Genomic DNA, 24,955 nt, shown 5'->3' with positions numbered 1-24,955 from the left:
ACTTTAACAAATGACACATTTTTGACTCTTACAAGTCACTCAAATATTTGTTGAATGAATGTGTGAATGAATAAATGAAATGTAGACATAATTTAACATGAGGAATGATCATCTACAGTGAATGATCTCAAATTTTGAATTAATAATTTAATTTCTTTAACTTGATAACAAGATTTCTCCCCTTCATGTCAAAATCATACAGTAATGTTTTACTCAGATGGTAGGAAATTGTATCCATATACAGATGTTAGTGTAATAAATACTAAGAACATAGAAGGAAGATGAAATACAAACTTTTGGATTTCTGCCTAGCTCATCCACATGTTTCTCCTTATACTTCCCAGTTCAGTTCTCACCCACTTTAGTCTGGGTCACCGTTTTCTCCTGCCTGGACCAAGCAGCATTCCTTTGTACTCTTCCACTTGGCTTGACCTCATCCAATCATTAGTCAAACTACAACCCCCATGGGGACTTTTTAAAGACATAAATTGGATGGGGTCACCTGTCTGCTTAAATCTCTTAAATACCATCTCATGGAACTTAGAATAAAATCAACACTTCCTGCCATGGTGTCTTTTTTTGTTCGTTATATACCAGTCTCACTGAAATAACTTGCATTTGGAGGACTTCTTTGTTTGATGCCTTTGGCTATGCTACTTCTGATAGGGCCAGAGTAAAGGGACAAATTAGGTAATTAAATAGTTAATCCCACTAGGGGACTGTAAGTAAAGAAAAAATTATGGGAGACTCCTGTAAGTTAATGAACACTCTAGAAAGTAGGTTTGCTTAGCCACAAAACCAAGCAGGCTTGCTTAGCAACAAAACCATGAAACAGAAGCGCGAGACATGCCCCAAAACAATAAAACGATGGTGGCATGAGACCCACATCCTGCCCAGTGAGCTCAGTAAATTAATGTTTCCTAGGACACGTTCCTATATGCACACTAAAAACAAAAATATAAGGAAAGGTGACATACTAAAACCTGAGATGATTTCACATTTTTAGCATAAGTTACTGCCTTTTCGCTCATTTCCATTGAGGCATGACAGTCCCAGCTTGACCATGTAGGGACAAGAAAACTCCCCTGCCTGACATGGAGGAGGAATTGATGATAGAAGCATGACATCTACTCAAGAATGAGGAAGAAGGGGTTTTTTCCCCCTCCCACTGTTCCTTTGATTATAAAACAGTAGCCTGCTAAGTTCTTGGGGCACAGCACCCTCTGGCCTGCCTGCTTGTAATCCTCACAAGCATCCTATTCTAATACATCACGTCTTATCTATCTCTTTGTCTCTCACTTAATTCTTTCTGCACTGAGACATAAAGAACCGGAGCACGGAGTCCCCTGAAATGCCACCTAGTGTTTTCACTTCCTCATCCTGGAATGGCTTCCCTGCATCCCATTTTCCACATGATCAATACCCTCTCATATTGTGGTCTTGGTTGAAGTGTCATTTCCTCAGAAAGTACTTCCTAACCACTCTATCTAATGTCCTCCTGGCTCCCCATCTATACTCTTTAGGAGCACCCAGTTTACTTCCATCATGTCATTTTTCAAAATGAGTAAATTCTTTCTTTAGTTGTGTGATTATTTGACTGACATCTTCCTTTCCTACTAGAATCTAAGTTCATTGAAGGCTGGTGCTATTTCTGTCTTGTTCACCATTATAACCTTAGCATGATTCCTTCCATGAAGTAGGCAGGTAATATGTAACCAAATTAATGAAACCTGAAAATATTTACTCAACATTAAATAATAATATTTAATGAAACCTGGAAAACTATTTAACTGCACTTCTGTATTAATACAAACTCATTGCTAGTTATCTAAATGCAAACAAATTTGAGCCAGCAATGAATTATCCAAAATAGTGAATAGTGTAAATCAACAGATTTATAGGACCAACTGACCTAGAACAGAATTTCAAGTATCAGTATCTCACAATGTCCAAGTAAAATAAGATAACAAAGGGCCTCTGAAAGCCCAGGAGGATCTGTAAACAGGCCCAAGTTTCCTGTCCTTCACTGACACTGGGTTTCTCCCTCACCTCTTTCCCTTGCTGATAAGGCATTCTTCCAGAACTGGCTGGAGCAAAAAAGGAAAAGGGGTAAGGGATTACCATTTGTAGCTTTATGAAAGCTATAAAACAGCTTTTCTCATGTTACACATGGAGGGTAATCCTCAAGCATCTAACTGGTAGCAATGATAACTAACACCCTGTGAGCCCTAGGACGTGTCAGGTTGAGTGTTAAGCCTAAGGGTGTCATTGCTGACAAAATTCACTACTGGATAAGAAGTAAGTTCTATGTTGTAACCCCAGGTTACAAAATCAGAAACAGAAGCTAAAGAGGTTTTGTGACATGACCAGGTCTCCTGTCTACTAAGTGGCTAAAAAAGCACACAAACTCAAATGTGTGTGGCTTCCAAACCTCTGCTTGGAGCGTGCCTCATGACTACCTCTGAGGAAGCCTGTGAGTATCTTTTTCTCAAGATTTTCCAATTGAAGTTTATATTACTAGGTCAACCTTCTAAAAGGACTTTTTAACCCATAAAGTTCTGACATATAGTGTTTATACTGTTATTATTTCAGTTATACCTAAACATCACTTAAACTGATATCGAATTGCAGAGATTGGTCAATGCAGAATTCCTAGCAAAGTTCCTGGCACGGGGCAGGCTCAAAAAATGTTTGCTTCATGATAAATGAATGACATCTACTAGAATGATTACTGTGATTATATATATATATATATATATATATAAAGTATATAAGCATATAATGTATTTTATAGAATACAATAACCATTTATTAGATTAATAGAAATAGATTCTAATAGTGTGTTCTGCAATTCTATTATGTAATTATCCCAAAAGTCCTCAATTTCAACATCTATAGATGTAGGAGACTGAGAAATAATAAAATAAGCTCAACTGAAAAACAATGCTGTGGAATTTCCACGTTTGTGGAAACTGTTTCACTTGTGATTGAGACATATAAGAGGGAAGTGGGAAAATATGACTATACACTAAAACAACAAATGATTTATTTTTATACATTATCTGGGGAAAAAAAGTAAATTATGCTGCTTTAGAATCAGTGGATGCTGTTACTTAAGTGGAATGAAAAGGGAAGATAACCCATCCTAATTAAACTTTCTTTTTTTTTTTTTTTGTGGTACGTGGGCCTCTCACTGTTGTGGCCTCTCTCGTTGCGGAGCACAGGCTCCGGATGCGCAGGCTCAGCGGCCATGGCTCACGGGCCCAGCCGCTCCGCGGCATGTGGGTTCCTCCCGGACTGGGGCACGAACCCGTGTCCCCTGCATTGCCAGGCGGACTCTCAACCACTGCGCCACCAGGGAAGCCCTAAACTTTCTATTTTTTAAATGACGTTTTTTAAGAATCAGAATATTCTGAGGTTATTACTTTATTAGAGTGTCCAAATATATAATTAAAATGTTAAGTCTGGAAAATTCCTGATTACAGAAATCAAAACATCTTACATCATCGTGGCAAACCAGTTTTGGCTTTCTTGGAGTATTAGATAAAATGAAGTGTTAGTAAACTGAGCAAATGCTCTAGCTAAAATACAGACACCTAGTAGTGAAGTGACCTAGGATATAAATGAAAATAACAATCACATAGTTTCAGAGCTGGAAAGAATCTCAGAGACTGAATAAGGAAATGGAGCTTAGAATAAGGAAGTGGAGCTCTCATAAATACAACACTAAATACAACAGTCTTTGGAGAAAACCCCAGGTTTACAAAGTGGCAAATTTATGCTCTTTCTACATACCATGTTGCTTTTTTACAGTCATTGTGGCTACTAGAAAGCCCATTACTTGTAAAACAACAATATGCTCCCTTGTCAGATGCTATTGTTAACTGTCTGCTAACCATCCTGACTGAGAAAAGTGATACTTACAGAAGATTGTTTGAAGGTTATACAGTCCATCCACTTCTCTAAGTACTCTAAAGTCTTTCCTTGGATTAAACTGGGCCATGAGAAAGCTATATACTTGGACCATATTAGCTTAGCTCCTTGAAGAATTGCCTTCACTGAGTTGTATATTAATGTAATGCCTTCAGCTTTTATTGAAGGGGACTACACGAAACATCAATATAAAATTCATTACTGCTTTTACTGGGAAAATGTTGACATTACTTGCAATAGCATCCAACTTTCCCTAATATAAAACCCATATGATATTGTTTAAAAAAGAGATTTTTAGTATAGGACAATCGTTCTTTCTGAGGAAATTTATACATCCATTTTTTGGTTTAAGAAAGATAAGTTTCCCCCATGGTTTACTCTCATAGCCAAGAAGCTCAAGATTTGAATCTCAGCATAATCTACCTATGAACTACAGTTAATGTTCTGGCCCAAATGGTGGACATATTTGCAGTCTATTTTCCTTCATCCTGATTTTCTACTTCTATTTATATCTTATTATAATAATTTAAGTAATGCATTCTTTTGGTAAACTGCCTGAAATGCTTTTGGAACAAGGCATGATGTTTAAAAATGCATATAAATGAATAAAAGCACCTGAAATACAATGTTTTCTATGAATTGCATGGAGTGAATCACAAAACAATGGCACATTTCATGTTAGTTTGGATATTATGGTGCTATGCCTATATTTCAAGTAATTTAATATATAGTGTATTTCCAGAGAATATGCTTTTCTTGGCCAGTGTAGAACAACTGACTCAGATTTAGAAATAAAAACAATCTCGAGACAAAAGGTATTTTTAAAAATTTAATTCAAATAAACTATGTGCTAAATGCTATGTCAGGTATTGGCAGAGAAATAATGAATAAGACAAAACTATTATCCTCTTAGATCAGGTAACCTACTGTTAGAAACAGATTTGTTTATAATAAAAGTATAATTTAATGAGGTTACATAAAAGAAATTCATGCCAGGTACTGTAGAAGGATAATGGGAGGATGGCAATTAGATACAATTGGATAGATTTGAAGGAATAAGTAGTTCATCAGTTAGAAAAGAAAGGAGAGGGCATTTTAGCAAGAGGGCTGAACACATCTAATGCCATGGAGATGTGTAGGGGCATGGAATTGGGAGATGTTTTTAATGGCTAGAGGAAGCATATGAGCATGGACTTTAGATTTGTGTTCAATCTTGGATTCACCACTTATTAGATGTGTGATCCTGAGCAAGTAACTTTACTTGACCAATCTTATATTTCTTCATTTCTAACATGGAGATATTCCCAGGCACATAGTAGTAAGTGCACAATAAATAACACACACACAAAATTTCTTATTATTCATCATGTAAACAAATATATGAGAAGGCTATATATTTGGACCATATTAGCTGAGCTGCTTGAAGAATTGCTTTTAAAAATTCATTAAAGAGCTGAAAAATTAAATGAACAGATTTCTGTTTTAGAAAGATAACTCTGGCGCTACTATAGAGGATGGATTAAAGGGAGACATGATTTAGAGATAATGAGGAATAAAGAGTCTCAAAATAATGAGAGATGGCAAGGGCATGGTCTATGACATATAGGTAGGAGAATGGACACAATTCAATGACTGATTAGGTCTTAAGGGTAACTTCCAAGTTGTTGGTTTCTGAGATTAGGTTTTGCCATGAACTAAGGTATATATGAAAAAAAAATGTAGGCATTTAGGAGATTTTTTGTTTGTTCTTTCTTTCACCTTTTAAAAGAGATATGTAAAGACTGAAATGTCATATTCATGTAGAAATGCCTAAGGAAGAGGTTGGATATATGAGCTTGGAAGTTAAAAGAAAGGTATGGAGTATAGCTGTAGATAATAACTGTGGAAGGTAAGATAAAGGTGTTGGCTGTAGTTGTGATTTGGTTACACTTCATTAATTCACACCATATTTATTGAGCAACTAATATATACTAGGCCCTGTGCGAAGGGACAAGGATAAATGATTTATTAAAATAAACATGGTCATTGTTATCATGATCAGTGAAGGAGGTGGTATATAAGCGTGCAGTTACAAACTGTGGTAAAGAATTAAATGCAAAAGAGCAGGATACTATACACACTTATAAAGTGATCTAATTATTCAGGGGTGTGGGGAGCAAGTGTTCAGAAATTTCCTGAGCATTGGTATATGTGCTGAAGATGAGTGGGTTTTACCTATTTGGATATAATAAATAATGAACAGTGTTGCTGACATTCCTACAAGTATTGTCAGTAAAATCCTTAAAGTGAGAATCACATATGAATAGTAAAAACAAAAACATAAAATAAATGTAAATGACTATCTTTGGGGATAAACAACAGCAGATGCTAAGGAGATTGGATCTACTCTGAACTCAGGCAAAGAACCTCAAAGAACAGAATGAATAGTGGTAGCTGCCAAGATTTGAGGAAGGAAGTTGATATTCTAAGGCCTGTTTTAAAGGCCTAACAGAAGAGAAAAAGTTGCTGACTTGGGCCTGAAATGGAATCTTGGAGTATAACAGTATTCAATGGATTCAATGGGGATCCCTTAAGAATGGAAAATTATCTTATCTGAAAATGTAGAGGTCGTTGCTGTCCTTCAGTTATAGGACAATGAATGGAAAGAATTACAGTGAGCTGAGAATTAAACTAGAAGTGAGAACATACACATTATAAGCAATGTTTTCAAAAAGCTTGAATGGAGAAAAAGAGGGTGGAATCTGATAATGGGGGAATGGGTGACATACAATCTGGAGAGAGTTTTGGTTTTGCCTTTATGGTAAATTAAACATATTAAGCATCTTCAGAAACTTAAAGCAAGGAGACAGTTGAAAAGGAGAAGATAGCTTTGAAGAAGTAAGAGAAGAAAATAATAACTGATGCTTCAAGATTGAAAAAGGGACAAGAAGAAAAGAATCAAGAGATGGGGTGGAAGTCTTGAGGAAGTGGAAGAACACTGGGTGTAAGAGAAGGTTCCAGAATTACTTGGGAGGTTGCATAAGTAGATATTTTCTTATATGGAAGGGCATAAATATTTGCCCTTCCATATAAGTTGGATTATTTGATCCACCACTACATTTTTAGAATGATAAAATTTTGTTGACTAATTTCACACCTGAGGCTAAAGGTGTAGTGTACACACTTGTGCAAGTTCACAGAGCAAGGTAGGCTTTGTCTTCTAATAGAGGGCTCAAATGTGTCTTGAATAGGAAGTGAGTGGATTTATTTGCAAAAACTAACTAAAGATCAACAGAGCACAACCTACATGAAAACTGTATGTTAAATACATATCTCTTTCTTTCAAACATATAATATTAATATGAATCTCTGAGTGATTATTCTTATGAGACAAATTAATACTTGCCAGTTAACAAACCTTTAATAACTTTTTATATACTCTTTGGATTGACAGATAATTTAAGTGCATTTACTCATGTTTACTAACTTCAAAAAAGAGGACTTCCTCCAGTCTGGTTAAACTGAAAGGATGCCAATTTGGCTGATGGATAAAAACTTTGTATTTCAGGAAAATTATTGTTCTCCACTTAATTAAATCTAAGGATAACTAAAGCAGAGGTAAATTGCACTGAAATATTTTTTTTAGGCATACGTGCTAGTTTGGGGCACTATACTAGATTTCCTTTTAGTTCTAAGGACCTGGTTACTTCCAAGGTAGGTTTAGGAAATACCTCCCCAGATTCATTTCAATCATGAAAATGGATTGAGTACCCATTGATAAATTCACCACTGTAAAGTTTTAAAAGTCCTTCCATGAAAGCAAAGAAGTCTTCTCATTGGTATTACATTGCCAGATTTAACATCAGAAACTTATTTATTCTTTTATTCAACAAAACTTTCTGAAGTGCCTACTAAGTGACAGGCACTGTGCTTGGCACTCTAGCTGTGGAAAAGTGATTAAGAACAAGCAAGGTGACTGATTCCCTTTAACTTATCCACTGAACTTGAACCACTTATTACTGAAATAATACAAATTTTTTAGTTGTATTCCTGCAAATTAGGTTGGATCATTAATGATTTCAACCTAGATTTAGCTTCACTATGTGTGATCTGCTATGTGGGTGGAGTTAAATCCAGTATTCATCAGTAGTAGGTTATTGCTTTTAGAATGCATTATCAAGAATGTGTTTTTCGCATTTATAGGTACTTCTCTTTTCCAAGTTCAGGGGGTGAGAAGGCATATTATTTGATATGCCAAATCACAATATCAATTTGATTGACACCCTCATCGCAATAAAAATAATATATCAGTATATTTCTACACAGGGCATTTACACTACAAACCACTATTTATCTTTTGTGACATATTTACAAAGCATTTTATCTTCAAAAAAAGTTAGTATGAAAGTGCATGTGTAACTAATATAAAAAGAAGTAATTGCATAGGTAGCAATAGAAAAGCAGTATATTTTATGGGGAATGAAAACATCAATCAACAGTAAAATGCAATGGAAATGGTAAAATAACCTAGAAGTTAAGCGTGGAAAATTAATCAGATTCCCTTTAATATTTACTCATTGGCTATTAGTATACAAAACATAGCTTATAAAATGAAATAAACCAGCAGTCTTATGAGAACTTTTACAGTTTACAAAATTAGGGAAAAAGAGCAAGACTTTTAAACTATAACATCAACTGTTTGTACGCTTTAACTGCAACATTGTCATAGAAATTTGAAAAAAAAATTTGTATTCAAATAACTGAAAAGGAAAATCAGCAAGTATGTTATTCCAAATTTAATGGAAGCGTATTCAGGTAGACATTTTATTAAAAAGGAGCCCTCCAAGTAGAACTTTTTACTATTATTAAGACTACATTATATCTCATTGTGACATATACAAAACCTCCTCTTAAGACAGATGAATAATAATCTATAGACTAAGAAAGGAAATGGCTATTTATCAATGCACAAAACTCCCACTTCCTTCAGTACTTGAAACCTAAAAATAGACACCTGAAATAATTACCAAAGAAGTTAATCTTCAAAACAAATACTTTTTCTCCTATAGACTTCAGGAGCAACTTAAAATGTCTAGGCATTTCTACCTAGTTACTTATTCCATACAACATGGGAGAGATTACGATGCTGCCAGTCTTTTACATCCAAGCAACAGAGATGGGGGTAGGTGAAGAGTAACTCAGCCCACTTGATAGGGCCTAAAATTCTATAACTGAGAAAGTTAATGCCCACTTTTCTTTTCCAAATCTTTTCCCTATAAACCAGCGTGGTTAAGAGCATGAATTTAACGGTCAGGCAGATCTGGGTTTAAGTATACTTATTAACTTGTGTGAGCTTGAGCACGTAAATAACCTCACTAAGCCATCCATAGCTTCTTCATCAGAAAAAAATGAGAATTAAAAAGAAACCCTAGTTATAAAGTTGTAAAGATTACATGAGAGAACATATCTAAAAAACTTAGCACGGTGCCTGACACACAGAGCTCAAAAGATGCTAGGAAGTGGTTTTAACAGAAGTAATACTACCAGCACTCCTAAAGGATTTCAGGCAAGAGCGTACTTTGAAAGAAATCTTTTATGTTTGAATGTTCTTAATATCAGTTTTGAGGAACAGTATCTGTTGCAAGCTAAATCTGTTGGAGGATTCTCTTAATCACGGTGAGAAGGAAGTTCTCACTTACCTTGTCATTTACTACACTCTTTCCATCCCAAGCCCATCCTCTTTTGGTGAAGTAATTAACAGTTGCAAATTCAATTAGGGCAGAGAACACAAATGCATAACAAACAGCAATAAACCAGTCCATGGCAGTTGCATAAGCCACTTTGGGGAGAGAATTCCGAGCACTGATGCTTAGAGTTGTCATTGTTAGAACAGTTGTTACTCCTGCAGAAAGATAGGAAGCAAAAACATCAACAAATACCAGCAGGATAGCATTGGAAATACTTTTTTTTTCCTTTCCCAAAGGTACTTTCAGTGCCACCTCTAGCCATTAAAAAAGCAAACAAAAATCTTCAGAAAGAAAACAGTGCAAAGTTAATTATTGTAAATGGTTATTATACTTTTTGAAGTGATGACTCTGAAATGCTTTCATTTTCCATTTTTGTTTGTATGAATCTCCTTTTTCTCTTAAATACCGTTGAGGTTAGAAAGACTGGTGAAACTGAAATAGAATTTCCTACGAGGAAAGAAGGACTTGAAATTGACCAATTGTCCATTAACATTAATTAAAAAAAAATCTTTCACAAAGCCTCACATTAATTTGTTCATCATTTATTTGAATCATTCTAAGCAGACGACCAATCATCCACACTAGTAGTCACAATAGAACTATGATTAAGAAGTTCTTCATTCTAAGTATAGCTACCTAAGGATGAAATTAATTCTGGATTGCCTAGCATTGTGAGGACATAATTTCTTTCATAATGCAGCTTAGAATCTTCAGAAAATAAAACAAGCAACTAAATCCCAAACCTTATAAAATTTAAATCACTAAAAAGGTATATTATATACCTTTGTTGGTTTAATAAGTAATTTCGTTCCTTGCATTATAAAGCTTTTCTGCCTATAGTCTGGGAAGTCACAGTGGTTAAGTAAAAAGAAAGCAATAACTCAGAAGCCAGTCACAGTATCAGCAGGTCAAAATGTCTACAATTACCTGGTTTATCAGAGATTCAAGAGAGGATTAATTATGTACATAGGGGATACATTAAATTAAAAGACAACTGAAATGTTAAAGAAATGTTCATTCATATACTGAAATTTTTTATATTTAATTTTTACTTTCCCTTAGGATAAATAAAACAGCCTTTTTTCTCACTTACCATAGAGTTAGAAGTTCAAAATAGCAATAATTCTATTTAATCATGAGTGAATGCATCTGGGAATATGATGGTAGTAGTAGGGATAAAAAGTAGAAAAATAAATTTATCTCACCTGCTGCTGAGTCAATATTAAAAAACACATTTACAGAAATACATTGTGTTTGCATGCATCAAACTGTGAAAGGTTTTAGATGGTGTCTTCTTTTGAGAATTTGGTAGAGGAGAATAATTAAATAGAACACATGCCAGATACACCTACACATACCCACAAACACAACCATATCCACCTGTACACACACACACACACACACACACACACACACACACACACATGTACATGGCAATGAAAATGATGAATCAATATATGAAACTATATTTAACTTCACCAGCAGTCAGGGAAAAAAAAAGCAATAATGAGATACCTTTTCAAAACAATATTATCAGCAAAATGTTAGCAAAACTTTAAAAGATTGATACTATCCTGGCATTGAAGAGGATGTGGGGCAATTGACATTCTCTTTAACAGGGGTTACAAATATCTAAGAGACTGTTGCCTAATCTGAGGTCATAAAGATTTAGGCCTATATTTTCTTTTGAGTTTTATAGTTTTAGTTCTTACATTTAGGTCTTTGGTCCTTTTTGAGGTGATTTTTGTGTATGGTAGATGTCCAAATTCATTCTTTCTCATGTGGATAGCCAGTGGACCCAGCAACATTTGCTGAAAAGACTTTTCTTTCCCCATTAAATGATCTTAGCACTGTTGATGAAATCAATTGATCATAGATATATGGGTTTACTCTGGACTTTCAATTCTATTTCATTAATCTACATGTCTGTCCTTATGCAAACTTCACAGTTTTGATAACTTACAGCTTTAGAGTAAGTGCTGAAATTGGGAAGCAGGAGTTCTCCAAATTTCTTATTCTTTTTTTTTTTTTTTTTTTCAAATTTCTTATTCTTTTTAAAGATTGTTTTAGCTTTTCAGGGTCCCTTACACTTTCCTATGATTTTATGGTCAGTTGCTCATTTTTTCAAAAATGGTCACTGGAGTTTTGGTAGGTATTGCATTGAATCCCTTGTTTGGGGAAGTATTACCATCTTAACTACATTAAGTCTTCCAAGTCCCAAACATGGGATACATATCTATCCATTTTAATCACATATACATATATCATCTCCATTTATTTAGAACTTTAATTTCTTTCGGCAACATTTTTTTTTTTTTTTTTTTTTTTTTGCGGTACACGGGCCTCTCACTGCGTGGCCTCTCCCGTTGCAGAGCACAGGCTCCGGACGCGCAGGCTCAGCGGCCATGGCTCACGGGCCCAGCCGCTCCGCGGCATGTGGGATCCTCCCAGACCGGGGCACGAACCCGTGTCCCCTGTATCGGCAGGCGGACTCTAAATCACTGCGCCACCAGGGAAGCCCTCGCAACATTTTATAGTTCTCAGTATACAAGTTTTTCATCTTTAAACTTAAATTTATTTATAGGCATTTTATTCATTTGGCTGTTACATAACTAAAAATAGCTTCTTCTTAATTTCCTTTTCAGATTGTTCATTGCTACTATATACAAACAAAACTGATTTTTTTAATGTTGAGCTTGTACCCCGAAACTTTGCTGAATGTATTAGCTCTAATAGTTTTTATGTGGCTTAATAAAAGTTTTCTATGTATAAGAACATGTGATCATGTGATCTGCAAATACAGTTTTACTTCTTCCTTTCCAAATTGGATGCCTTTTATTTGTTTTTCTTGCCTAACTGCCCTAACTAAAGCCTGAAGTATGATGTTGAATAGAATTAGTGAAAGCAGACATCCTTGTCTTGTTCCTGATGTTAGAGCAAAAACTTTTAATCTTTCACCTCTAAGTGTGATGTTAGCTTTTCTTTGATCCTCTTTGTTGGGTTAAAAAGTCCTTTTCTAGTGCCAGTTTGTTGACTGTTTTTATCATGAAATGTGTTTCATTTTGTTTTTCAGAATCTACTGAGATGATTTTGTGTTTTTTCATATTTCATAAATATGTTTGGTATTACATTGATTGCTTTTTGTATGTTGAACCAACCTTACATTCCTGAGGTAAACTCTACTTGGTCACAGTGCGCAATCCTTTGTATATGTGGCTGGTTTCAGTTTGTTAGTTTCTTGTTGAGGACATTAACATCTATATTCATAAGGGATGTTGATCTGCAGGGTTTTTTATTTCCCTTGTGATTTCTTTGTCTGGTTTTGATATCTTGGCAAAATGGCTCTATAGAATGAGTCAAGAAGTTCCCTCATCTATTTTTTCAAAGAGTTTGAGAAAGAATGGTGTTAGTTCTTTCAATATTTGGTAGAATTAACCAGGAAAGCCATCGACCTTAGGCTTTTATAGATTTTTTTGATTACCCACTTCATGGCTTTACTTGTTATAGATTTATTCAGACTCTTCAGTCAACTTTGGTAACTTTCTGATTTGAGGAATTCGTCCAGGTTATATAATTTTTTGGCATACAGTTGTTCACAGGTTCCCTTATAATTCTTTTTATTTCTACAAGGTCAGTTGTAATGTGCCCTCTTATTTTCTGATTTTAAAATTTTGAGTCTTCTCTCTTTTTTATCTTGATCAGTCTAGCTAAAGTAAAGACTTGACAATTTTGTTGACATTTTCAAAAACCAACTTATGGTTCTATGTTGATTTTCTCTATTGTTATTTCCTTTCTCTATTCCATTTATCTCTGTTCTAATTTTTATTAATTCCCTCCTTCTTACTTTGGGTTGCGTATGCACTTTTTTTTTTTTTAGTTTTTAAGGTGGAAAGTCAGAATATTAATTTGAGATCTAAAAAAAATAATGTAGATGTTTACAACCATAAAATTCTCTTTGAGAAATGCCTTTGTTGTATCCCACAAGTTACAGTATGTTGTATTTTTATTTCCATCCATTCTAAAGTATTTTCTACCATCTCTTGTGATTTCTTCTTTGACCCAATGGTTATTTAGAAGTTTCTTATTTAATTTCTACATATTTGTAAATTTTCAAATTTTTATCTATTATTGATTTCTAATTTCATTCCATTGTGGTCAGAGAACATGCATTGTATGATTTCAATCTTTAAATTTATTGAGAATTGTTTGTGGACTAATGCATTGTCTTCCTGAAGAATGTTCCATGTACACTTAAGAAGAATGTACATTCTGCTTTTTTTGGATGGAGTATTCTATAGATGTCTGCTAGATATGGCTGGCTTATACTGACATTCAAGTCTTCTACCTTCTAGTTCTAGCCACTATTGAAAGTGGGGCATTGAACTCTTCAACTATCATTTTTGGACTGTTAATTTCTCCCTTCAATTTTGTCGTTATAGTCATGTATTTTTAGGCTTTTTTGTTGGGTGCATATACATTTATAATTGTTATAACTTCTTGATTGACTCTTTTATCATTATTTTATATTCTTATTTGCCTCTGGGAAAGTTTATTGTTTCAAAATCCATTTTGTCTGTTACCAGTGTGGACAGTCAAGCTCTTTTTTTGGTTATATACTATTTCCATCCTTTTATTTTACCCTTATTTGTATCTTTGAATTTAAAGTTAGTCTCTTGTAGACAACATATAGTAGGATCATGTTTTATTTTTTGTTTTTTATCCATTCAGCCAATTTCTGCATTTTAACTGATGGATTTAATCTATTCACATATAGCATAATTTCTGGTAAGAGAAAAGTTACTTCTGCCATTTTCTATTTATTTTCTATAGGTATTTTATATTTTTATTTCTTAGTTCCTTCATTACTTCCTTATCTTGTGTTAGATATTTTTTAATGTACCATTTTAATTCCCTTGCTATTTCTTTTACTATATGTGTTTGAGTTACTCTCTTAGTGTTTGCCCTTGGGGATTAAAATGTCTAATTTGAATTAATACCAGCTAAATATCAAGAGTATACTAAAAATTGCTCCTTTATAGCTCCATACCCCTCTTTATGCTGTTATTATCACAAATTACATTTTTACATTGTGTGCCCATCAATATAGACGTACAATTCTTGCTTTGTGCAGTTGTCTTTCAAATCAGAAATAAGGACTTACAAACAAAAAAATACATATTTATACTGTCTTTTATATTCACCTGTTATTATCTATTTCTTTCTGTGGATTTGAGTTACTATCCTTTCATTTCAGCCTTAATGGTTTTCTTTAGCATTTCTTGTGTGACAGTTCTGCCATTGACAAAACTCACTCATTTTTTGTTTATCTGGGAATATCTTAATTCTTGAAGTGTAGTTTTGATGGATATAGAGTTCTTGTTTGAGAAACTTTTTCTTTTGACACTTTGAATATGATATCTTATTGTCTCCCAGCCTCCATGCTTTCTGATGATTCGTTAGCTGTTAATCATATTGAGAGTTCTCTTTACATGAGGCATCACTTTTCTCTAAGTGGTTTCAAGATTCTCTTTTTTTGCAGTTTGATTCTGATGTATCTATTCATGGGTCTCTTTAAATTTATTCTATTGCTGATTTACTGAGCTTCTTGAATGTGTTGATTTGTGTTTTTCATTAAATTTGAAAGTTTTTAGTCACTATTTCTTCAAATATTTTTAAAACCTTTATCTCTCTCCTTTCCTTCTGTGACTACCATTATACATATACTGACATGCTTGATAATATGCCTGAGGTGTCTTGGGCACTGATTATTTTTCCTCATTTTTTTCCTTTCTGTTCCTCATACTTAAGAATCTTAATTGACCTATCTCTGAATTCAGTGATTCCTTCTTCTGACTGCTTAAATCTAATGTTAAGTTCTTCTAGTAAATTTTTCTTTTCAGTTATGGTACTTTTGAATTACAGAATTTCTACCTGTTTACTTTTTATAATTTCTATCTATTGATGTGATATTCTCTGGTGAGACATCATTATTATACTCTTCTTTCATTCTTCAGACATGGTTTCCTTTAGCTCTTCTATTTTAACTAATGTAGCTTATTTAAAGTCTTTGTCTACTTAGCCCAACACCTGGGCTTCCTTAGGTACAGTTTCTAATGAATCTTTTTTTTTGGTAAATGGGCTATACTTTTTTTTTTAATTTGCAGAACTTATATTTTTGTTGTAAACTGGACTTCTTTTGTTTTTGTTTTTGTTTTTGTTTTTGTTTCCAGTACGTGGGCCTCTCACTGTTGTGGCCTCTCCCGTTGTGGAGCACAGGCTCCGGACGTGTAGGCTCAGTGGCCATGGCTCACGGGCCCAGCCACTCCGCGGCATGTGGGATCTTCCCGGACCGGGGCACGAACCCGTGTCCCCTGCATCGGCAGGTGGACTCTCAACCACTGAGCCACCAGGGAAGCCCATAAACTGGACTTTGAATACTGTAATGTGGCAATTCTGGAAATCATATTCTTGCCCTCTCCAGGGTCTTTTGTCAATTGCTCCTTGTATTTATTGTCTCTCTTTCTTTAGTGACTTTTCTTAACTAATTCTGTAAAGTCTGTATTCTTTTCATTTGGGATCACTTAAGTCTCTGTTTTCTTAGCTTAGTAGTCATCTAATGATTGCATAGATTTTTGCTGAACACTTGAAACCAAAAAAACTCTCAGTCTTTGTCAGGTGATTCTGTGTGCAGGTTGGGATATGTCTTCATCATTCAACCAGGCAGTTTACAACTCTGCCTTCACATCCACTTCCTGCTTGTATAGAGGCTCAAGGTCAACAAGAGGGGAGAGCTTTGGGCTTCCTCAGTCTTTTTTTGTTTATTCACATAGCTCTATGTATGCATGTGGCCTTCTAGATTCCAGGAAATATGTCAGTGCTTTTCAAATCACTTATGTACAATTCATTCACCAGCTTTTCCTCTCAAACCTTTTGGTCAGCCCATTGTTTGCCCCAGATGTTATCCACTGCCTCAGGCAGAAGCAGCTAAAATATTTGCCTGGAAATGCTTTCAGTATGCATCCTTCAGGTGGTAGCTTTGGCACTGGGGGAATTCTGAGTCAAATGAAATAAAAACAAGCTTTTTGAGAAGATCTTCCAGGGAGGCATAATACAGATGAAGTAATGACAATTCTTTTTGGATGAGCTCCATTTTCCTCCTTCTGGTACCAGGAATTCAGGCTTTATTTTCAAGACTACCACTTAGGTAGGGAGTGGGTATGGGACTAGTGTAAGTTGCAACACCATAAAGATTACTATTCTTTACCAAGATTCTACCATTTTTCTTGAATACATGTACTCAGGGTTGCAAGCTGTTGGCTAGTTTCCAAAGTTCTGAAAAAGCTGATTTTAACAGTTTTACCAGTTTCTTATTGCTTTTATGAAGATGTGGGATTTTAGTATTTCTTATTCCACAGTTTTTGGTGATGTCACTTCTAACGTTTTGAGGGTCTACCCTGAGACCTAGGAGTTATCTTTCTAGATAAGCCAGGGCAGTATAAAATACTGGATAACAGTATAGATATTTCCTCAGAAGGCCTTATCATCAGATGGCTTGGGTTTGAATTCTGGCTCCATTACTTGCTGCCTGTGTGATTTTGAGCAAGTTTCTCAACTATTCTCATTATGTTCATCTTCAAAATAGAATTTTAGACTATATCTACTTCAGAAGAACGTTGTGAAGGTTAAGTATGCATTTACCACAAAGCCTGGAACATTGTAGGAATTTATTAAATGTTACTTATTTTACTTCTCTCTTTCGTTGTTATTACTATTATGTCTATCAGAAATCTACTTTACTTAAATGATAGCAGAAAAATATTTAAAGGTAAATGATACACAAGGCCCTTTACATGAATACTGCTTATAAAAGTAAGAAAGTGGCAAAAGTGGCATAGTCAGTGTTTGGTAAATAGTTTAATAAATTGTTGAATACCTACATTAGTAATACCAATACAATATTGAAAAGAATAAAGTTGGGCTATACATTGATGGCAAAAAATCTACAATACATTTTGCTTAAAAATGTTTCATGATTCAAGATTCATGAAAATATACACAAATGGATTTGTGCATCAATATAGATATACTGCATGAACTTAGTAAAAAAAAATCAGAAAAGACACTCATCTTAAGTTACCACTTTGGTAACTTTAGGAGAGAAGATAGCACATGGTTTGGAATGATGAAACAGAACTGGACTTGTGACTGATTTTTCATTCTTTTACTTTTTTTGGTATTTTATCAGGTAAATGTAAAAGGACAAAATCTCTAAGGATACAATCTAAGACAATAATATTAGTTACTTTGGGGAATTAACATTGAAGGAAATTAACATCATTCTTAAAAATTTTTCCTGGAGTGAACCTGCTTTTCTTCTGTGATAAGAAAAAATATAAAATTTTTTATTTAAATAAGAGATACTTAATGACTTTTAATCTTTTCTAATTCAAGTGTGAATTCCTGGGAACGACTGATATATACATTAGTGTTGACTAACTTAAAGAAAATCTACAAAAAATGCATGTTCAAATTATGGCCAACTATAAATTTAACTATGATTCTAAGTCTATACTGCTAGCTTAAAATTAGATTTGAGTCTAGTCATTCAAGTCAATAAAATGTTATAGCAATTTCAATATGAATCTGCTATGAGGCTCTTTTTCACCATATTCAAATCTTCCCTATATCTAAATTTTATTTTCTTTCGTCTGATTGTGGAAACTTGACATTAAAATTGTTAACATGGACAATAAGCTCCTTCCTCCTTCCCTCCCTTCCTTCCCTTTTTTCCTTTTACTGGAGGGGTAAGATTCTCATATGTCAGCTTTTCTGTCTGCTAGTTGAGTCTAGCCTGGTCCCATTACACTGTAGATAGAAGAGCTAAGAATTAAAGAGCTGCACTTAGCTAGAAACCTCACAAACCTTCCACAAGCCCATCTCCCAACAATGGGCATTCTTCTATACCTAGTAGGGCCTCCATAAATGAATGTTCCCACAACATTACTTTAACAGACTTGTGTCTTCCCTTATCACCTCTGTGTGACCACCAAATCCCAATGCTTCTTTGGGAACCCTAAGTTGCTTTTTCAGTAAAATAAAAGGTAGGTATTTTAAAGTGCTTTCAGCCCTAAAATTCTATGCATATATGTGAAAACTATGTGACCATTTCCCATACACAGACAATATCTAATGTATAGCTATTTTATATTCTGATTTTATTCTGTGTAATATTTATTTCAAGGTGTAGGTGCCAAAAACCTCAACTCATAGTAGCTGAGAAAATGGTGTCAAAGTAAAGAAATGCTAAGTATTGAGTGAAAATATACACTGAAAGGAGAAAATCAAATCAGGGGAAATGATTTCAGCACAGAGACTGAGACTGTGGGCTCCAAGGCCAGATGCCTGAATTCTAATTACGTGACCTTAGGGAAATTTCTTAGCCTCTTCGTTCCACAATTTCCTCATTTGTAAAGTGGGGATTAGGTATAGTGTTTTCCCATCCTGTTGTTATAGCAACCAAAGGAGTTACTGCATGTAAAGCAATGCCTCTGTTATAAAAAAGACACCTCAGTGTGTGTGAGAAAAAAAACATCACTCTGAAAGCAAAGTCAGGACCTATTTAAATCAGAAAAATAAAATAAAATACTCCTTGAGACCTTTATCCCCATCAAATGCTTGTTTGTGGTTAGGGTGTGGGAAGTTAGGAAGTTAGGAAGAAGTGTCAGAAACCAAACAGGCACAAAAACTGCAATAGAACAGAAATGTAAGATTGTTTGATACCACCTGCTGGCTACTGCTAGAAATGGCAGAAACAACAGACATCCTGGAAACAAAATGGTGGATTCCCCACCCCACCCCCGCCTGCCCCTTCAGCCCAATGGACAAAGCAATAATCACCCCATCCCCCGAAAAATGATAATAATAACATTTACAAATACAGTATAAGTGCAGTATGAAAGGTTGTAATTTTAGTTTATTTCTAAGGTTGAAATTTTAATGCATAACTGTACTACATCTGAATAACAAAAAAGTTGAAACTTCTATGTGTTAGAGACAGAAATTAGAACTTGGATAGCATATCATTGCCCTAAAACCTAATTATCTCAAATTCCACTAATTTAAAATTTGTGAACTATTGATTATAATCTAGAAGAACATGATCGAAAGGTTAATTATAATGTAGACAACACTGTGAGGGATTACAAAGTTTTCTTTATGATTACCTGAATACATCATGGATTTAATAAATCAAAACTCATATCCCTTTCCCCAAACCCTTTGTATCTTGATGTCCCTTTCTCAATGAAAGGCCTCTGCGATCAGAATGAAGTCATTTTCATATTCTGTCAGTTTGGGCAACACATGGTTTCCTCTCCCTAGAATCTTTTCCTTGTCACACATCCTTCTTTTTTACCTAGTTAAATCCTATTTCTTCTCTTAAATTATTGAGTACCTACTTACTGCAGGTACTTTTTGTAGGCACTGGGAACATACCAATGAACAAAATAGCAGAGATTCCTGCACCTAAAGAATGCACATTGGACTAATGCTGCAGTACACACAGCTCAACTTGTTCTTTCTGCAGGATTTCATCCATAAAGGAAAAAAAATAGGCACCTATGACCTGGTCCTATGCATACCTCCATAGGTCGTGTCCTTTTAAAATTTTCTGTTGGTTTACATGACTGTATATCCCCAATAAACTATATGGATTACAGTTTGTTTGTCTTCTTCTCCCCGAAATGTAAAAGTGTGCATAACAGAGGGTAGGAGATCATTAAGTAGTTTTTAAATAAATAGTGCATAGCAGAGTGCAGGAGGTCGTTAAATCGTTTTTTAATTGAAACTACTCCCCCAATGATCTGTAATTGATAAGCCTTTACTTATTAGGATAATGGCAAGAAATCTCTCCCTTCTTTTATAAAGCAAGTAGGCACTGAGTTCCCGTTCTGTGCTGGGCTCTGTGGAGCTGTGAATGGAATGCGAGCCAAACCAAATCAGCTCTCTACAAGACATTTTCTCAAAAGAGCACAAAGTAACATAACATCACAAGTGGGCAGGGTCTATGATGAACTGTAACGGGGTGACCTACCTAGACGGGAATTTGGGTTAGACTTCCCCAAGGAAATGAAGGGATAAATTAAAATGGCCACCAGACAACGGAAGATAATACTAGACTGAGGAAAGAATATGCACAGGACCCAGCCCAGAGAATGGGGAAACATGACATTGTGAGGCATGGAGAGAATCCTGCAAGGTGGGAAGGCAGAAGAGAAGGGTTTCGTGAAGAAGAGGAGAGAGGGGGAGGCAAGAGCCAGACTATCCAGGGCCTGTTTGATGGTGTTCAGGTGATATAAATTCTTTTCAAGAGCAATGGGAAAGCTTTACAGAGTCCATTTTGAACTGGTTAGTGACATGGTCAGTATTTCTTGTTTAAAAGATTACTCTGGCTATTGTTCCTCTATAGTTAAGGTGGTTGCTATTTTCTTTATTTTTCTCCAGCATTTTCTGTTTGCCTTTTGTTTACTGTAGTTTGAATACGATATGACTAGGTATGTTTATTGTTTGTTTTGATTTGTTTTGTATTTATCCTTCTTGGTGTTCTCTGAGCTTTTGGACCTATGGTTGGGTCATTAATATTTGGCAAGTTTCAGCCTGTTAATGTCAAATATTTCTTCTGTTCTTACTGTCTTCTTCTGATATTCCAATTATGACTATGTTATACCTGTTAAAATGGTAGCACAGTTCCTGAATGCTTTGTTGTTTTGTTTTTGTTGTTGTTTATTCAATTTTCTTTTCCTGTTTGAATTTCAGTCTGTGAGGTTTCTAATGATCTACAGACAAGCTCAGCCTTATTGAGTTGATTGATGAGCCCAGTAAAGGCACTTCTGTTATTGTGTTGTTTTTTTAAAAAATTTCTATCATTCCTTTTGATTCTTAGAGTTTCCATCTCTCTAATTATATAACTGATTTCTTCTTGGATGTTGTTTCCTTTTTCCATTAGAGACATTAACATATCAATCACAGTTATTTTAAATTCCTTGCCTAATAATTCCAACATCCCCGGCATGTCTGAGTCTGGCTCTGTTGTTTGCTTTTTCTTTTCCACCTGTGTTTTTTTTTTGTGTGTGTGTGTGTGTTTTGTTTTTTATTTTTCCTTTTGGCATGCCTTCAAAAAATTTCCCCAAGTTTTATTAAGATATAATTGGCATGCATCACTGATAAATTTTTGTTGAAAGCTGATCATGTTGATTTGGGTAATAGGAACGGAGATAAATAGACCTTAAGGGTAGGATTTATGTTAACTTGGCTAGAGGTTGGCTGTGTTTAATGTTTGCTGTCATTATAGGTGCCGCAGGATTCAAGGGTTTTTTTGTGTTCTTGCTTTGGCTTCCCCTTTTGACTTTGGACTTCCCTAGCTACTCCTCCTACCAGGGAGTCTGTGTCTTCAGCTCTTTCTGCTGTAAGCTGCTGCTCTTCTACGGGCGTCACCTTGGCGTGGCCGGTAAGGTGTACGGAAGGGAGACTGGTCTACAATCTTCTGATTAGATCTCAGGCTTTTAGGCAGCCCGCGTCTCAGACTGTAGCTTCGCGAGTGTTTCTCCACTTGTACAGCTTTCTTCCCCATTCTGCTTACTCCTTGCAGTGGCTGTAGCATGCCCAATCTATTTCCTTGATGCTCTGATCTCTGTTGATAGTATTTCATTTCCTCAAACCTCCTTAGGTGAGAGAGTAAGACTGGCCTTCTGTCAGCTGGGATGAGGCTCTGGCCAAGTCCCTTCCCCTGGACACGGGCTTTGGCTATGGAGAAGGCTCTGGGTATATTTCAAAAAGCTTCTTCTCCCTTACCCTTTCCTCTGCCATTGTCAAGAATGGATATTTCTCAGATCTTTCCCTTGAGAATCTAGTGGGGTTCCGGGGAGGTAAAACCCACGAATATGTGGGAATCCCCCATAAGATTGTGGCCTTAGGAGTTTCTTACTTTCACATGAGTACACGCTCAGTTTCTAACAATTCATGACAATGACCATTCAAGTGCCTCTACCAGATGCTTAAGCAGCATCTCTTTCAGGTAAAAAGAAAATCTTAGCTGTGTCTCTCAGTGTGTCTGCCTCTTCACAATTTGGGATGGCAGTTTGCCTGTCACCTTGATTCTTGTACGAATGCAGTAAAAGCCCTTAATTTTCATTTGTTTAGCTTTTTCGTATTGTAAGGATGGGAGTGACAGCTTGCAAGCTCTTCACATGTCAGTGCTGAAACCTGAAGCTCAGCGCCTTGATTTTAATACATGATTTTTTATAACTTCCCATGTTATTAGTCATACGTATATTTTTTCTCTTCTGGGTTTCTGGTTGTGTCTGGGTGGTTGAGTTTGACAGTTAATCAGAAAAGCTAGGTAATATTTAGCAAGGTAATGAATCAATATAATATAGACAACCTTCTGGAAGTAAAGAATGAACTGGTATCAGCAGATGACTGATAGTCAACAAGGCAAATTCATAAATCTCTGCATTTGGCCAGCACAATTAAATTTGAAACAGATGCTCTAACAGTTCCCTGTGTTCCTGCTAACTGCATCTTAAAAGAAGAAATTTGAAGACATATAAAAATGAATTAAAATGAATTATAAGGTCAGAGTATTTTTATATCACTATATTGACATCATTTAAAAATAACTTGTTGGGCTTCCCTGGTGGCGCAGTTGTTGAGAGTCCGCCTGCCGATACAGGGGACGTGGGTTCGTGCCCTGGTCCGGGAAGATCCCACATGCCGCGGAGCGGCTGGGCCCGTGAGCCATGGCCGCTGAGCCTGCGCGTCCGGAGCCTGTGCTCCGCAACGGGAGAGACCACAACAGTGAGAGGCCCGCGTACCGTAAAAAAAAAAAAAAAAAAAAATAATAATAACTTGTTAAAAACAGGAAAATTCAAGAAATCAACCAAATTTTTAATCATATGTACCTGATTTATTCAATCAGCTTGCCTAATATTTGTTCCCCCACCAACTGGCTTGACTATATTTTTGGCAAAAATATTACTTGTAAAATCTGGCCAAATTATTTAATGCTTCACTACAAACATAAGCAAAATCATATTTTAAGATTGAAAGTAAGAAGAAAATTCAAACAATAATGTTACTGACCCTAATTTAACATCTATGCACAATAGTTGTTAAATTAATAAGATATTAAGAACCTTCATGGGTACAGACTGCAGTTTATTTGCAATCAGTGTATGTGAAAGTATATATACATACATGCATATGAATATTCAGGAACTCTGGGGCCTCAGTGGTGGAGCCTCAAGCTATGAGGATCAATTAATATACCAAGTCTGTGTTGAGTGCCCCTTCCAGGTTATCAGAGAGTACGCTGAATATTCCCAGAACATAACATATCATAATATAAACCATTGTTTACCTTCCCTTCTCCTCAAACAGACTGTAACCTCTTTGAGTGTAGGAATAACATCTTTTTTGTTTACCTTGTGTTGCTAAGGTCTAGCAAAGTGTCTGGCACATCTTTTCTAACTGAAAGGATTAATAAATATAGTTTTGAAGCAAATACACCTATTTGTGTGGATATAGACATATATTATAAATGAGTGGGTATGTTTGTGTGTGTTTGGGGTTAAATACATAAATACACAGAAACAGTCTGATACTAGCTATTTTTTTCCCAGAATTCAATGACTAGGGAAGTGGATGCCTTGGAAGATTTGGGATTAAGAGATGTCCGATCATTTAAACAGTTTTAAGTAAATATTTTATATGCTCCATAAGTCTAATCAAAATATTATATATGTAACATTATATATGTATATACACACACACAAAATAGTGTGTACATAGTATATGGTGTACTATATACTAATATATAATGTATATATATATAACATATATAGTTATACATGTAATATATACATATGTAAAATTACATAAATATACTAATGTTATGGTTAGTTCTTAGAAAAGTTATTAAGCTAAGCACCAACTAAAGACTGTTCTCTGGAGTGAGCAAGTAGGAAAGCAGACAAGATAAAATGAAAGTACCGCCTCATCCTCTCTCTCATTTAACAATTGTGGTGGAAGACATCCAAGGGTATGATTGTTGTGGTATCAGAGACCTAGGCTTCCTCTTTCTTGTTTCTCTGCCATTTTTAAGGTAGTGCCCATGTCCTTGAGGTTGAAGAGGGCTTGCCAGCACTTGGCCTGCATTCCAGCAAACAAGAGGGGAGGGAGAAGGAGGGGCACATAAAATATTTAGGTTCTTAATATCTTATTAATTTAACAATTAGTGT

The 24,955-nt window shown here is 35.3% G+C and overlaps 1 protein-coding gene across 2 annotated transcripts in view; it reads right to left on the bottom strand.

Moving 5' to 3' along the window:
* GABRA2 (gamma-aminobutyric acid type A receptor subunit alpha2) overlaps positions 1 to 24,955 on the bottom strand; it is a 121,727-nt gene that overhangs the window by 1,299 nt on the left and 95,473 nt on the right. Inside the window, exons 9-10 of one of the 2 annotated variants that reach the window (XM_027104069.1) lie at positions 9,612 to 9,814; positions 3,925 to 4,104 (exon numbers count right to left, since the gene is read on the bottom strand). In XM_027104069.1, the coding sequence (XP_026959870.1) occupies positions 3,925 to 4,104; positions 9,612 to 9,814 (383 nt within the window). The remainder of the gene's footprint in view (positions 1 to 3,924; positions 4,105 to 9,611; positions 9,815 to 24,955) is intronic. The other variant, XM_027104070.1, reaches the window with a different exon arrangement.

This window comes from Aethalodelphis obliquidens, unplaced genomic scaffold, assembly GCF_003676395.1.
Source record: "Aethalodelphis obliquidens isolate GAN/ISIS:26980383/991018 unplaced genomic scaffold, ASM367639v1 scaffold6, whole genome shotgun sequence".
Classification (NCBI taxonomy): domain Eukaryota; kingdom Metazoa; phylum Chordata; class Mammalia; order Artiodactyla; family Delphinidae; genus Aethalodelphis; species Aethalodelphis obliquidens.
This window is presented reverse-complemented; position numbering and strand designations above follow the sequence as displayed.